The sequence below is a fragment of the Phyllostomus discolor genome, chromosome 6, assembly GCF_004126475.2.
Source record: "Phyllostomus discolor isolate MPI-MPIP mPhyDis1 chromosome 6, mPhyDis1.pri.v3, whole genome shotgun sequence".
In the NCBI taxonomy this organism is placed as follows: Eukaryota; Metazoa; Chordata; class Mammalia; order Chiroptera; family Phyllostomidae; genus Phyllostomus; species Phyllostomus discolor.
In genome coordinates, this window is record NC_040908.2 from 165672437 (window position 1) to 165687808 (window position 15372).

The following is a 15372-nucleotide window of genomic DNA, read 5'->3' on the forward strand; positions in this document are numbered from 1 at the left end:
GCAAAGTAAGAGGTGGCCAAAAAAATTTATTTACATTATTTCCGTTTCTTTACAAGCTTGTAGCGAACACCCACTGTGTTCAGAAGGCGGCCAAGGCTCCGAGGCAGCAAAGCTGAACAACATGCACTCCCTGTTTCTAGATGCACCTGACCCAGGGAGAAGTAGCCAGTGGCTGGCACACCAGGTCAGTCGTGGGGATGAAACAGATTGATTTGCGCAGAGCGTTTTCTACTCGCCAGGCCCCGTCTTCACCACTGCACAGATGGCAGATGGCAGCGGCGTCCTCAGTCTCGAGACGATGACGGACCGGGCGCGGGAGCCCACAGGCGGGGAGATGGGTCCGTCGTCTCCCTGCGTCTCTGCGTTGCGCTCGGAGCAGTTTCTTCTCATCCACCTTCCACTTCTCTTCAGCTGTGGCAACCTTAGTTTTTTTTTCAAATATATATAATAATGTTTATACTGTCTTGTTTCTCGTCTTTTAATTCCTTTATGTATTTAAATATTTTTGCGTAGTTATTTTACATTCTGGATCTGATAACGCTAATATCTGAAATGCTTGGGGGCGCTAAATCTGTTGCTTTTGTTTCTACTGATGCTTTAGCTTATGGTGGCATTTTTCCAGGTAGGTCTGGTAATTTTTGTTGTGGGATTTTTTTTTCTTTTTTAATTGGTTGCTCTTAATCTCTGGAAAACCTGAAGATTCTGATTTAGGGTGCTCTCCGTTAGCAAAAAAAAAAAAAAAAGTAGTTGCACCCTGGCTGGCATAGCTCAGTGGATTGAGCGCGGGCTGCGAACCAAAGTGGCACAGGTTCAATTCCCAGTCAGGGTACATGCCTGGGTTGCAGGCCACGCCCCCCAGCAACCGCACATTGTTGTCTCTCTCTCCCTTCCTTCCCTCTCTAAAAATAAATAAAATCTTTTTTAAAATGTAGTTGCTCCTACCAGGCACGAGGGGGCGCTAACACCATGATAAATTAATTTCTGGGAGGAATGTGCCTGGGCCGAAGGGTGGTATGGTGAGCAGGCATGTATGTGGTTGGTTCCTGCTTCACAGGAGAGCAGATCTTATTCTTTTTTTTTTTTTTTTTTTTAGAGAGGGAAGGGAGGGAGAGAGAGAGAGAGGGAGAGAAACATCGATGTGTGGTTGCTGGGGGTTATGGCCTGCAACCCAGAAATGTACCCTGGCTGGGAATCGAACCTGGGACACTTTGGTTCCCAGCCCGAGCTCAATCCACTGAGCTATGCCAGCCAGGGCTGCAGATCTTATTCTTAATTTCTTCCTACCGCAGGGAAAGAGGCAGATTTCTTTGTAGGTTCCCTTTACCGGTTGGGAGAGGTTTTCTGGTCTACGCTTTTACTCAAGATGCAGCCCCTTCTGGGATCTTGACAATGCACGAGACTCAGGTCTGGCCAGGACTCAAGGTCTACCTAGTCTTCTGGACTAGAAGTGGTCCTCTAATATTCCAGGTCACGGTGTTAGAATTTGCTCTAAGGGAAGCTGTAGAGACAACCTGGTTACATTCACTGTCTCGTTTTGAAGGGGTCCTTAGGGGTCCTTACGTCTGTTTGTTGGATCTGGCGTCTAGTTGCTTGTTGATAGGAGGGCTCTTCATAAAATCTAGAGCACCAGTCTGACAGAGGGGAAGTCGAGAAGACCAGTTTTCATTCATTCACTTGTTCAAAGCTTCACTGAGCACCTCTGCATGCCGGTAGAGTGTGACTGATGATGAGCAAAAAGTCTCATCACGGTCTCTGCTTCATGGAGCCCGTAGTGTAGAGGAGAGGCAATTATCATCAAAGAGCCACCCAAACGAAAGTATATCATTCCGCACCACAAGGGGGAGGATGTGCAAGCCCAAGCCGGTAGTTCTCAAACTGTGCCCTGCAGCATCCGGGACCTTAGTGAAGCGCTGGTGCTCAGGCCCTCTGCAAACCTGCTGAATCTGCGGCTCAGGCGGGGCTCGGCAATCTGTAGTTTAACAAGCCTTCCAGGTGCATTTAAGCCGAAGGAACCCGAGCTAGACAGACAGGGGGGCTGCGGGAAGTTTCGCTGAGGAAGTGATACCGAGCTGAGGGCTGAAGGATGAGTGGGAAGTGCACAGGCAGGGAGGGCAACAGGTGCAAACATCCTGGGGTGGGAGGGAAGGACATGCTTAAGGGACCAGGAGAAGGTGAATGTCCCCGGGCCTCGGAGGCTGTGGGAGGAGCTTGCCCTGATTTCTCAGAGTAAGGGGAAGCCATCAAAGGGGACAAGAGGTGTACAGTAATGTGATCAGAAATGCATTTGAAAAGTTATTTGTCCAAACTCAGGGCAGGACCAGGGCCCTCGTACAGGCACACCTCGCTGTATTGTGCTTCACGGCACTTCGCAGGCGCTGCACTTCTCACAAACTGAGGGTGAGGCCCTCCACCAGCAAAATGATTATGGCTCGCCGAAGGCTCAGATGAGGGTCAGTATTTTTTTAGCAAAAAGGCATTTTTTTTTTAGATTTTATTTTTATTTATTTATTTTCAGAGAAAGGGAGGGAGAAAGAGAGGGAAAGAAACATCAATGTGTGGGTGCCTCTCATGTGCACCCAACTCGGGACCTGGCCCACAACCCAGGCATGTGCCCTGACTGGGAATCGAACCAGTGACCCTTTGGTTGGAAGGCCAGCGCTCAGTCTACTGAGCACTCCAGCCAGGGCAAGAAGGTGTTTTTAATTAAGTCGTGTGCATTGTTTTTTTTAGGCACACGCTATTGTTGCGCACAGTAGACTACAGTATCACATAAACGGAACTGTTGTACGCACCGGGACACCAAAACGTTCATGGGACTCTCTTTGTTGTGACAGTCGCTGCATCGCAGTGGTCTGGAACCAAGGCCGCAGCGTCTCGGAGGTGTGCTCACGTTAGTCCTGGAAAGAGGGGAATGGGTCCCAGCAAACTCCGGGAGCTGGTTCACAGGAACTGGAGACTCCTTTGAAGCAAGAGGAGGGGGGAGGGAAAGCCTCTCTGAGACCCCTGGGCAGGTGTCTTCGGGGTGCTCAAGGCCCTGTGACCAGCGTCGTCAGCAGTGTGCGTCCGCAGCTCAGGACAGTGGTCAGGCTGGAGACGCCACTTAAGAGTGACTTCTCTTAATGAAACTCAACTCAGCCGTTCAGTGAGGCTGGCAGTAGTGATTTACGCCAGAGTCACCCCCCTCTGTCATCCCCCCTTCACCTGCACGCGCAGCCTTAGTGTCACGACACACATAGGTTAGTCCCCTGTAATTTCTCCTCCTGTGACTGCTGCCGTGAAAATGGATGCATATGAAGTTGGACAACACAAGTCCGATGAGAAACAACTGAACGTGGTTGCCCGGGTTTGAGGCCCTTGACACGTGACCCTCGGACACCAGCCCCGCCTTCAACCTCAGAGCAGCTCATTGGCTGTTCCTGCGTTCTCAGAGATTCCTTCTGTCTAAACGGGTCTCGAGAGCAGCGATGACCTCTAATGACACCTGTTCATTCCTGTAGGAACTTAACACGTGTATTGTGAGAGACTGCTGCTGTAAAAACATCTGCCTTTTAAAAGTATCTTCAGCCCTGGCTGGTGTGGCTCAGTGGATTGAGTGCCGGCTTGTGAACCAAAAGGTCACCAGTTCGATTCCCAGTCAGAGCACATGCCTGGGTTGCCAGCCAGAGTCCCGGTGGGGGGCGTGCAAGAGGCAACCAATCCATGTAACTCTCACATACTCATGTTTCTCTCCCTCTCCTTCTCCCTCCCTTCCTCCTCTACAAATAAGTAAAATCTTTAAAAATATGTCTTCAGCCACGCCCTGCCCAGGGGGCTTGGTTGAGGCATCATCCAGGATTGACGTTTTTCTCTCACGTGGATGTTTCTCTCTCTCCCTCTCTGCCTTCCTCTCCCTCTAAAAAAACATCAGTAAACATCAGTCATTTCCTGCCTGACTTTGTTTGTCTTTCCAGCCTCCTTTCCAACCTCTTGCCCTGGGGCCTCCTGGGGCCTCCTGGGGACTCCAACAGAGTGACCTGCTTTCTCACTGCTCAGCCATGCCTAAGCCTACCCGCGCCGCAGCACCGCCCTGCAGCCAGGTGGGTGGGGGACCCTGAGGCCCGCCAGGCTCCCTGGTTCTCGTGCGAGTTGGGTGCAGGGGAGCTCCAGCCAGCACCCGCCTCCCAGGAGGACCAGAGAGAGAAAGCAGAAGCTCGTGCCCAGACAGTGTAAAGGCGGGCTTACGGGCGAAATTAAATGAACTACCCCAAAAGGGATTTAATTTAAACAAAACCAAAAAAGGATTTTCATATTTTATTCCCTTGCTAACTGGTAATGGGTGAGAGGTGGCAAACTTCAGGGAACCGCCCTGGCCCCGTCCCCTCTTGCCCGGGCTGTAAGAGCCACCTCCTGTTTCACACGCACGCTCTGGGCCCCCTCCCAGCCACAGGCTGCCCCGGGGTGCTCCAAGGACGAGGGGTCGTGTCCGGCCCCAAATTTCTGGCACTGCGGGGGTGCTGGATGGCCACTGCGGCCCACAGGCTGACCTGTTGAAAGGTGTCTCGGAGGAAACCGAGACACACAAAGGACAGTAACTGGCTCGGGCAGACCCTGTTTGCTCGTCCCAGGAGCGGGCCTCCCGAGCCCGTGGAGGAGGGCAGCCCGCTGGCCCTGGGAGTCCAGTCACTTCGCCAGACCCAGACCCTCCTTACTCGATAGGGCAGCACATCCTGCTGTTAGGAGCAGCCAGAGCACCGCTGTGTGTGCAGAAGTCAAGGGAGAGCTCTGCATGGCACAGCTCAGGGTGCTGGGCCACGTCCTCGGACAGTCCAATTCGCTTGGCCCCTGCGGTGCCTGGGACTCGCTGCTGACCAGCTCCAGGAGGTGCTGACAGCGTTGCTCCACAGGCCCCACTGGGGCCGCCGCGATCACTCCGTGAGTCAGGGTGAGGGCCAACCTGTCGCAGCAAAGAGGCATCAGAAAGCAGCGGTCGCCCAGGTTCCGGGCTGGTGGGGCACCCCCTGCACCCTCAGCAGTCCTGCCGGGTCACCATGGCAGCCGGCAGTGGGGGAGTTCCCTGACGGCGAGTGTCGGGCAATGTGCCACATCACACATTTCTGCAGCAAGTCCCCAGGCGCAGGGCCCCACCGAGCTGCCGGGGAGGTTGGCACACAGAGGCTGGCTCGCAGCCACGTGCCCTGGGGCCACGATGTGGCGATGGGAGAAGGGAGAACGACGTGGGGCACTGCCTGTGGCCTGCGGCCCATGGCCCACGATCCGGTGAAGGGCAGCTCCAGAGTGCAGGTCAGGGCTGAGGCTGGCAGGACTATCTGAGTGACTGTGAGCTCAGGTGACTTGTGGGCGACTGTCGCAGTCCCCAGGGGGAGCTGGGAGCTGGGGGCTCAGATGCATCCGGGCAGGTTGGTTGCCATGGCAGCTGTGTGACCAGGGACGGGCCAAGGACTGTCTGAGCGAGGCCGCCTCCTCTGTCCACAGAGACTAGAATGCTGCGGCTGGTCTCACAGGGAGCCCCAGGCGTGGCGGGGACTCTAGGTGCGCAGGTCAGCAGGCGGCGGGCCCGGGTGGGTCTCAGACCGGGTCAGGACACTTAGTGGGTACAGCCTCTGCTCGGCTTTATTGTCAATTAAATGGGCCCTCTTAGCCAGTTTTTTTTTTTTTTTAAGATTTTATTTATTTTTAGAGAGAGGGGAAGGGAGGGAGAAAGAGAGGGAGAGGAACATCAGTGTGTGGTTGCCTCTCTCGTGCCCCTACTGGGGACCTGGCCTGCAACACAGGCTTGTGCCCTGACAGGGAATCGAACTGGCGACCCTTTGATTCGCAGGCTGGTGCTCAGTCCATTGAGCCACACCAGCCAGGGCCTTCTTAGGCAGTTTTGAATGCCCACTTTGCAACTGACACAAGTAAACATGTGCCAGGCAGGGGAGCGGGCCTGGCAGATACCCCCAGCTTCTGGTACCCCTCCACTGGGAGTGACCCCAGGGTAGGCAAACCCCTCAGTGAGGGGTTGGGAGCATTGGTGGGACAGGGACACGACCCAGGAAGCAGGCGGGGTGGCTGGAGTCAGGAGAGAGGCCGGGAATGCGACGCCGGGCTGTGAGCTGGGAAAGGAGCAGGCGTGCGGCTGCCGGCCTCCGGGAGCTCGCAGGTTCATGAGAGTTGGCCAAGCACCACGACACAGGTGAGGGCCGTGACCGAGGTGAGTGGGCAGGGGGTGCCCCAGTGCCCCATCGGGAGGGGGCGGGGGCTGGGCTTTTCCCTGAGCATGCTGGGAGTCGCTGAAGGACTCCGATGGCCAGGAGGAGTAAAGGCCACTGTCGAGTCTGGCAGAGAGCAGTCCGACGGGGTGGGGGAGGGGAGGGGAGGCGGACGCTGCCCCCGGGACCCAGAGGGTCGTTAGCAGCCAGGCAGCGGAGTGGAGGCTGAGCGCTTGAAGGGGTGAAGTCACGGGACAGGGGCAGGACTGCCCCCAGCACCACTGGTGACTGAGTTTACGCAGGAATCCCCGCAAGAGCTCCTGGAGGCTGAGGCCAGCCGCGGGTTCTGGGTGGGGCCCCCCGGGGTGCTGTCTCCCCGTCCGCATCCGCATCTCCTGGACTGGGAGGAGCCTTGACAAGGAAGGTGGAGCCTCTTCCATGGAAATCTCAGCCTGGGGCTTTCAACGTGGCCTTCAGTCTGGGCAGCCGGGTGGCGGGCGGTCAGTCCCACTGGGGAACTCGGCGCTGGCCGCGCCCGGCCAGGCTCACCCCCACGAGCGGAGGAGGTACTCGTAGCTGAGGAAGGTGACGGCGTTGACAGGGAAGGCGCGGGCGCTGTTGATGGTCAGCCCCCGGAAGAAGACCCCCAGCCCTTCCCGCCGGGCGCTGGTCACCATGCAGTCCAGCAGCCCCCGGTACTCGCTCCGCTTCAGCCCATCCATCTGCATCCGGGACTTGATCACGTCCAAGGGCGTGGCCACCACCCAGGAGGCGATGCCTGCGAAGCCCCCGGCCACCAGCACGGTGGCTGAGCCTGGGGCAGAGGGAGCGGGAGGCGGGGTCAGACCGAGGGACGCCCTCCCCGTGCCCTCGCCCCCACCCCCGGCTCACCCCCACCCCCGGCTCACCCCCACCCCCACTCCTCTCTGCTCCCCGCCTCTCACACCCCTTCACTTACTGGGGGTCCGGCCGTCTGGCGTGAACTGGCGACAGAGCCACTCATAGGTGACGAAGTAGATCCCCACCGTGGGGGTGTCCCTCAGCGTCAGAGCCCAGGCGCCCCGGAACAGCCCGCGGGGCCCCTCCTCCCGGAAGATGGAGGCGGCGCAGTGCACGGGCCCCTGGTAGCGGGGCGGGCGGCTCCCGGGCTGTGCCCTCGGCTCTGTCTGGTTTTGTAGCCGCACTTTGATGAGGTCGCAAGGGGCCAAGCAGTAGGCCTGTGGGGAGGAAGGGTGCAGGCCCTGCGTGGGGCTCGGGCGGGGCAGCTTCTCTCAACAAGGGGGGCAGTGGGCGGGGCGGATGGCATCCTCCCACAGCACCTCGTGCTCCTGCTGCCAGCTCTGGGCCTCTCATACTCAAAGTTGGGGGTGGGCCAGGGCCCCCTCCTTGGCATCAGGTCCCTCGTGGGCGGGCGGCATGGCCCCTCAGCCTCACAGAGCTGCCCTCCCCCAACTCCTGCAACACACCCCTCAGAGGCCCCCGAGGGGGCGGGCTCCGGGCCAGCCCTTCCTGCCCCTGGCAAACCCCCAGCCGCTAGTGTCCCAACAGAACGTGCAGGCAGGGGGAGATCTGCAGGTCCTAGAACCCATCGCCTGGCTGGGGCGGGCGGGATGCGCGGGTCTGGGGCAGAACTGGGACTGGGGGTGGGTGCTGGGGGGATGCGGAGGGAGGCTGTGGGGAGGGGCTGAGGGATGGGTCGGGGAACCGGCTAGGTCAGGCTCCACCGTTCGGGCGAGAACCGAGGTCACAGCTGAGGCTAGCGGGTGTTCAGGGGCGTGTGTGTGTGTGTGTGTGTGTGTGTATGTGTGTAAGGGGCAGGGGCCCGGTCCCCCAGCCCTGGAGACGGCTGATGGCAGAGGAGCTGGTGGCCGGCTCGGGCAGCCTCCGTTGGAGGGAGGCAGGCCAGGTCTGCTGGCTTCTTGCCCTGCAAGGAGGTTGGTGGACTGGGGACCCTCCCCGTGGGATGGGGCCCTGGCGCCACCCCCGGAGCAGGCAGTGCCACCCGAGAGCCTCTCCTGGGGGGTGCACTCCTGAGCCCTGGGCTCCGGGGGGGGGTGCTGAAGACATGGTGGGGCCCAAGTTGGGGTGGCCTGTGGGGGGTGCTGGCTAGGGGCCCGCCCCTCCCCACCCCACACCCACGGGGGCAGCGGGGGCGGCAGACACTGCTGCTCTGTTTGTCGGGGTCGGCCTCAGCCAGCCGAGAGCGAGTTCCGTGCACAGCAGCGGTGCCAGCCCCTGCCCCGCGCTAACCAGAGTCCCTTCCTGCCTCTCCCTCCCACCGCCACGCTAGAACTCAGTTTTTGCTCCAAGAGTGAAGTCACAGGCCTGACAGCAAACCTGGGCTCTCACTGGTCCCGCGACCCGGTCCCCACCCTGTCCCGCCCGGCAGCACTGCTATCTGCTCTACTTCCCAAAGGGCTGGGGAGCAGGCTGGAGGGCCAGGCCTGGCCAGCCCACACCTGGCCGCCCGGCCTGGGGCCCCAGCACTCCTCCTTGTAGGTGGGGCGGGTCTTGGGGCGTGCACCCTGCACAACAAGGGGCAAAAGAAACACCAGGACCTTCTGAGGGCTCATGGGTTATTGATTCACTCTAGTAAGCCCGCTGGCTCTGGCGCGTCCTCGCTCTCCGACCTGTGAAGTCTGTCAAGAGCATCCGGGCAGGTGTCAGACGGAGGGTGACCTGAGGCGCCTGGCTGGGGTTCGGGGCCCAGCCTCTGTGCTCAGACCCCCGTTCAGCTGCAGCTCCTCTGGGTTCCTGAGACCCCTCTTCCCTCTCCGCAACCCCCCAAGAGTCCAGGTACTTAAGTACTGAGGACAGAGACCAAACCTGAATGACGACAGTTACTTAATGATTAATGTCCTGGACCCCCCCCAGCGAGACCTGTGGACTGGGGCGTACCGGGACCGCAGCAGGAGCTCCACACCGGGCTCAGAGCCCCGAGGGGCTGTCAGCTGTCCAGGGTGTGAAAGGTCACCTCAGAGAGGTCTTCCCACAGCCCTGAGGTTGGTGGACCCCTCCGGAGGCGGGCAAGCCCTGTATACCCCAGTGTGGGCCACCGGCTGCTTCTCCACGGTGTCTTCCCAGCACCACCTCCCACAGCCCGCCCCCCCCCCACCCCGGAGCTCTCTCTGCTCTCCACGGCCTTGCGCCCATGGGCCCACGGCACGGAAGGCCGCCCTCGGCCAGGCCAGGTCGCCGGGAGCAGCAGGAGCTGCCCACTTCCCCACAGCCCCTCACGTGCCAACAGGGAAGGCCACGGTCGGCAGCTGTGGGTCACCACAGGGGCCTGGGAGGGGAAGGAAGGAACAGACCATCACTCAGTCCGCGTGCGCATGCGTGCGCACACGTGCACAGCCGCACGCCACCCTGACCTGCAGGAAGCCCCCGGTGCAGCCAGCTATGAAGACGTGCGTATAGCTGGGGGGTTGGACCCGCCGCTCCTGGTGGGAGGTGGCCGTGAGCACCAGCAGGGCATTGCTGTAGACCCCGAACAGGACTGAGTTGACCACAGCTATGCTGGCGAGGGGGAAGCTCATCCCCTTGAAGAAGCCCAGGATCTGCAGGGAGAGGCCGGCACTGGAGTGGGTGGGGCATGCGGGGGCCTCCCCGTTGCCCCTGGCAGCCCTGACCAGGCCTCCTCTAGCTGGAAACCGCTCTGAGCCACCGCCAGGGGCAGGGGGCAGGGGCAGAGGCAGAGGCGGGGGAGGCTGGGGTGGCCCTGTACCACCCACCCCCCGTGGCCCCAGACTCGGGTCTTCTCCCTTCCAAGGGCAGAGCCTCGCCTGCACCCCCTGCTCAGATGCCTCCCACCCCAAACCCTGCAGAAGCAGGCCACCCACCGACTCATGGCGATAGGTCTTGACTATACAGTCGACGATGCCGCGGTAAGTGCTCTGGGTCTGCAGCCGCACCTGGACAGGGGACAGAGCAGGAGGGCAGGCCACACAGCTCCGGCCCGGCTCCAGCCTCCACCCCTTGGAGCAGGGCGCCTGCAAGGCCGGGGAGGCAGGCAGGGCCTCTGGCAGCCACGCCCTGCCCTCGGGGCATCCTGACGGTCTGTCCAGGGGACACCTTTCATTCCGTGGGTGCCTCCTCAAGACTCACCTTTACAGTGTCAAAGGGGTGTCCCAGGGCCAAGCCCAGAGCTCCTGTGGCGACAAGAAGGTGCCATGAGTGAGGCCCCTCACGCCAGTCTGAGGGCACGGTCTGCCCTGAGGGGAGAGGGGCTGAGGCTGGAGAGAGGGCAGGGCCTGCTTCTGGGCCCCCTGCGCCCTCCTCCGTTCCAGGCACTGGGCTGGCTAAGTGTGGGGACACAGGAGGGAGCCCCAGTCTTGCCTGGGAGATACACATGCAGATGGGAGAGGCTACTCACAGACACAGGGCGTCCTTACTGGGTGTGAGCCCCCGTGCCTCCCCCCATCCCCCAGGGTCTGGCTGGCTTCTTTAGCCACGGCCTGTGGAGGAGTCTCCACAGCTCCTGCCTGCCTGACAGCTGTACCCTTTCCTTCCTCCCTCCCTCCCTTCCTCCCTCCCTCCCTTCCTTCCTCCTTTCCTTCTTCCTTTCCTTCCTCCCTCCCTCCCTTCCTTCCTCCTTTCCTTCCTCCTTTCCTTCCCCCCTCCCTCCCTCCCTTCTTTCCTCCCTCCCTTCCTTCCTCCTTTCCTTCCTCCCTTCCTCTCTCCCTCCCTTCCTTCCTTCCTCCCTCCCTCCCTTCTTTCCTTCCTCCTTTCCTCCCTCCCTCCCTCCCTTCCCTCCTCCTTTCCTTCCTCTCCCTTCCTCTCTCCCTCCCTTCTTTCCTTCCTCCCTCCCTCCCTCCCTTCCTTCCTTGAACTCACAACCTCTGTCCAGTTCGGCCCTTGGTCCAACTGGCCCTGCCAGTTGGCCCTGCCCTCCCCTCCAGCGCTCTGCCCCCATCAGCTGGCACCAGGGGAGGAGGCCCCAGCCCCCAGCCTCTTCCCTACCTCCTGGTCTTGCCCTCTATAGCAGAGGCTGGTCCTAGAACTTTGGGAGAGGTCGCATCCCCGGGAGGCAGGGTCAGAATGTCCCTCTCCTTCTCCTAAGAGAAACGTCACCCAGAAGCCGAGCTGGGCCCAAAGCACAGCAGCCTCAGGGCCTGGGCGTCAGCTCATCATCAGGTAGGGCAGAGGCCCAGAGGGGACCGCAGGACGGCAGGTGAGGTCAAAGGTGAACTTCTTTCTGAGCCCCACAAGGCAGGCCCCGGGAGCAGGGTTCAGGGTTTGAGGTGCAGGTGCTGGGGCTGCCTCAGGGAGGGCGCCGCTCACCTTGGCTCCCCCTCTCGGCAGGCGCTGGGCAGCACGGCCTGGGGATGCAGCAGGGCACTCTGCCACCTCTGCCTTCCCGTGCCCTCCCCTCAGACAACTCCCAGGATGCTCTGGGACGGCTGGCTTTGGCCACCCCAGGTGAACCAGGACTTCGGCCTCTGCTCCTCCTATGTCCCCTACCTTTCCCAGGAAGTATCCCACCATTGGGGACAACGTGACAGAAGGGAAACGGTGTCTCACCAGAGATCCAGCCGGCCACGAACTCCTCCACAGGCATTGTCCAGGCGGCGGGACCAGGCGGCGGTGTCTGAGGAGCCGCTGGTAAAAGTGTAACTCTACCCTCTCCCTCCCCGAACCTGGACTGATAACCTCCCACTAATGTTTAACCCTGGGTGCAGGGTGAGCAGTGGCCCAGCGCCCAGACCTGGGGCGCCAGGAGAGGGGAGCAAGCCAGCTGGGGCGGCCCCGAGGGACCGGAACGGCTGTGCAGTGTGAAATCTCACGGGGCAGGGGTGACCGCCCACGGCGACCTGCCCGGCCTGCTAGCCAGCGCTGCCCTCGGAGTACGGCCAGGACCGGCAGCCAGGCCCAGGCCCCTGGCTGGGCGCCCCCAGGCCTCCCCAGTGAGCACGGGTTCAGGGAGTCTGCCTGGGGCCAAGGCCCTGCCTGCCCGGCCCGGCCTGCACTCCCACGGGTCCCCACGTCACCACCATGCACAGGGTGACCCCAGGCAGGTAGGGAGGCTGGGCAGCTGGAGCCTGGCTGCCAGGGACAGGCCCGGCGGGAGGTCTCCCTGGGCACTGGGGAGCCAGGAAGCTGGCAGCGGGGGAGGAAGGCCTTCCCCCAAGTTGCTGGCTCTGCCCCCACCAGAGTCTAAGCAGCCTCCTCGGGCCTCCTCCCTGCAGCGCCTCTTCCCCAGGGAAAGATGGAGGTTTTGACTGTATAAAGGGTGTGTGCCTCTCTGCTTTAGGGTGATTTGGCTTTGACTGCCCGTTTCTTTTATTTTTAAGATTTTATTTATTTATTTTTAGAGAGAGGGGAAAAGAAGGAGAGAGGGAGAGAAACATCAATATGTGGCTGCCTCTCATGAGCCCTCCATTGGGGCCCTGGTCCGCAACCCAGGCATGTGCCCTGACTAGGAATCGAACCTGCAACCTTTTTTAAAAAAATATATTGTATTGATTATGCTATTACAGTTGTCCCATTTTTCCCCCTTCACTCCCCTCCACCCTGTACACCTTCTCCCACCCATATCCCCCCCTTTAGTCATGTCCGTGTGTCATACTTATAAGTTCCTTAGCTTCTACATTTCCCATACTATTTTTGCCCTCCCCCTATCTATTTTCAACCTACCATCTATGCTACTTATTCTGTGTACCTTTTCCCCCCTCTCCTCCTCCCACTCCCCTGTTGCTAACCCTCCATGTGATCTCCATTTCTGTGGGTCTGTTCCTGTTCTAGTTGTTTGCTTAGTTTCTTTTGGTTTTGCTTTAGGTGTGGTTGTTAATAATTGTGAGTTTGCTGTCCTTTTACTATACATGTTTTTTCTTTATCTTCTTTTCTTAGATAAGTCCCTTTAACATTTCATAAAATAAGGGCTTGGTGATGATGAACTCCTTTAACTTGACCTTATCTGAGAAGCACTTTATCTGCCCTTCCATTCTAAATGAAAGCTTTGCTGGATAGAGTAATCTGGGATATAAGTCCTTGTCTTTCAGGACTTGGAATACTTCTTTCCAGCCCTTTCTTGCCTGTAAGGTCTCTTTTGAGAAATCAGCTGACAGTCTGATAGGAACTCCTTTGTAGGTGATTGTCCCCTTATCTCTTGCTGCTTCTAGGATTCTTTCCTTCGTTTTTACCTTGGCTAATGTAATGATGATGTGCCTTGGTGTGTTTCTTCTTGGGTCCAACTTCTTTGGGGCTCTCTGAGCTTCCTGGATTTCCTGGAAGTCTATTTCCTTTGCCAGAATGGGGAAGTTCTCCTTTATTATTTGTTCAAATACGTGTTCAATCTGTTGCTTTTCCTCTTCCCCTTCTGGTACCCCTATAATTCGGATGTTGGAACGTTTAAAGATGTCCTGGAGGTTCCTAAGCTTCTCCTTGGTTTTTTTGAATTCTTATTTCTCCATTCTTTCTGGTTTGGTTGTTTTTTTCTTCCTTCTGGTCCACTCTATTGTTTTGAGTCCCAGTTTCCTTCCCATCACTGTTGGTTCTCCGTGCATCTTCATCTCTTTTATGGTAACCTGCATTTTTTCATCTAATTTGCACCCAAAATAAACCAATTCTGTGAGCTTCCTGATCACCAGTGTTTTGAACTGCGCATCTGATAGATTGGCTATCTCTTGGTCGCTCAAAAGGGTGAGTCCTGGGGCATTGATCTGTTCTTCTGTTTGAGACATATCTCTCTCTCTCTTTTTTTTTTTTGGTCTGGTCGCTGTAATGGTGAGGGGCGGAGCCTTAGGTGTTCACCGGGGCTGGGCACCCCATTCGCTAGATTGTGACTTTGTATGTGGGGGCGGGGGCGGGAGGGAACAATGGCGGTAGCTCCGTTCTCCTGGGACCTCAGTCCCTTCCCTGGGATCCTTGGTTGCGCGCTCTGCCCTGCTCCACAATCGCCGCCTCACTGGGTCTGCCAGCTGCCGCTTGTGTACTCAGGGTCCACCCGCTGCGATCTTGTGCCCCCCGGATGCCTTACGCGCTCCCGGATGCCTTATGTGTCCAAGTCACCCTGTTCTCCGCGTGCCCGGCTGCTCCTCTCTGCCCCTCCTACCGGTCTGGATGCACGGGTCTACTTCAACTTCTTGGCCGTCCGACTTCCATTCAGATAAATTCTCTGTCAGTTCTGGGTGTTATTCTGCCTCTAAATTGTTGTTCTAATTTTGGTTGTGCGTGGAGGTACGGTGCGTCCACCTATGCCTCCATCTTGCCGGAAGTCCGAACCTGCAACCTTTTGGTGTGCAGGCCCGAGCTCAATCCACTGAGCTACACCAGCCAGGGCTGCCCATTTCTTTTTGGACAATGACAACCCAAACTGACAGGGCGGGGCGCTGGGGGACGAGAGGGAAGAAGGGCTGGAGAGGATCACGCACAGAGGGCTCAGAGATCTGGGCTTAGCACCCACTGCCCGTAGAAGTCTGTGGAGCCCCAGATGCAGGCACCACCCTTAGAATGGTCCTGAGCCCTCCCTTTCCCTCATACCTCACCGCCATTCCAGGAGGAAAGGGCATTAGTATTGCCTGTAAGTCCTGGTTGGTGTGGCTCAGTGGACTGAGTGCCGGCCTGCAAACCAAAGGGTCACCGGTTCAATTCCCAGTCAGGGCACTTGCCTGGGTTGTGGGCCAGGTCCCTAGTGGGGGGCATGTGAGAGACAGCCAATCAATGTATCTCTTGCACATTGATGTTTTTCTACCTCTCTCTCTGCTTTCCCCTTTCTCTAAAAATAGATAAATGAAATCTTTAAAAGTACATTGCCTTCAATACAGAGGTGAATCCGCCACCTCCTCCACGGCCACGGCTCAGACCCAAAGACACTGCCCCCTCCACAGGGATTCCTGCCCCGACTGGTCCCCCGCCTCCACCCTTGCTCTCTTCCAGCACTCTCTCCACTCAGCGGCCGGAGTGACGCAGCTGACATCTAAGTCAGACCAGGTCTCTCTTCCGCTCCCCTCCCTGCAACGGCCCCATCGTGCTCACAGGCGGAAGCTACACACTTTCCCAGTCTCTGGGAGCCCTCACGGTGCTTCCTCATCTTCTCCGACGACATCCCTGGCCACCCCCTTGCTCGCTGTGCTCCAGCCACCCCAGCCTCCTCCTCTTCTTCCAACAGGCTCCTGCCTGCAGGCCTTCGCCCCCAACGTTCCCTCTTCCCGCTGGCCTCCTCTAGCTCGGGCTCCGGCTGACC

General features: G+C 58.8%; 1 protein-coding gene across 2 annotated transcripts; it reads right to left on the reverse strand.

Moving 5' to 3' along the window:
* Window positions 1-5660: 5660 nt before the first annotated feature.
* Window positions 5661-11847, reverse strand: SLC25A45 (solute carrier family 25 member 45). 2 transcript variants are annotated; one of them, XM_036030223.1, is made up of 6 exons: window positions 11712-11847; window positions 10296-10417; window positions 10031-10102; window positions 9563-9748; window positions 7150-7408; window positions 5661-7005 (listed from the first exon to the last, which is right to left on the reverse strand). In XM_036030223.1, the coding sequence occupies exons 1-6, from the start codon at window positions 11746-11748 to the stop codon at window positions 6737-6739; spliced, it is 945 nt and encodes a 314-aa protein (XP_035886116.1). In that variant the 5' UTR covers window positions 11749-11847; the 3' UTR covers window positions 5661-6736. The 2 variants fall into 2 exon arrangements, with proteins under 2 accessions (XP_035886116.1, XP_028371364.1); XM_028515563.2 differs by having other exon boundaries at window positions 10296-10339; window positions 11712-11846.
* Between the last annotated feature and the right edge of the window lie 3525 nt (window positions 11848-15372).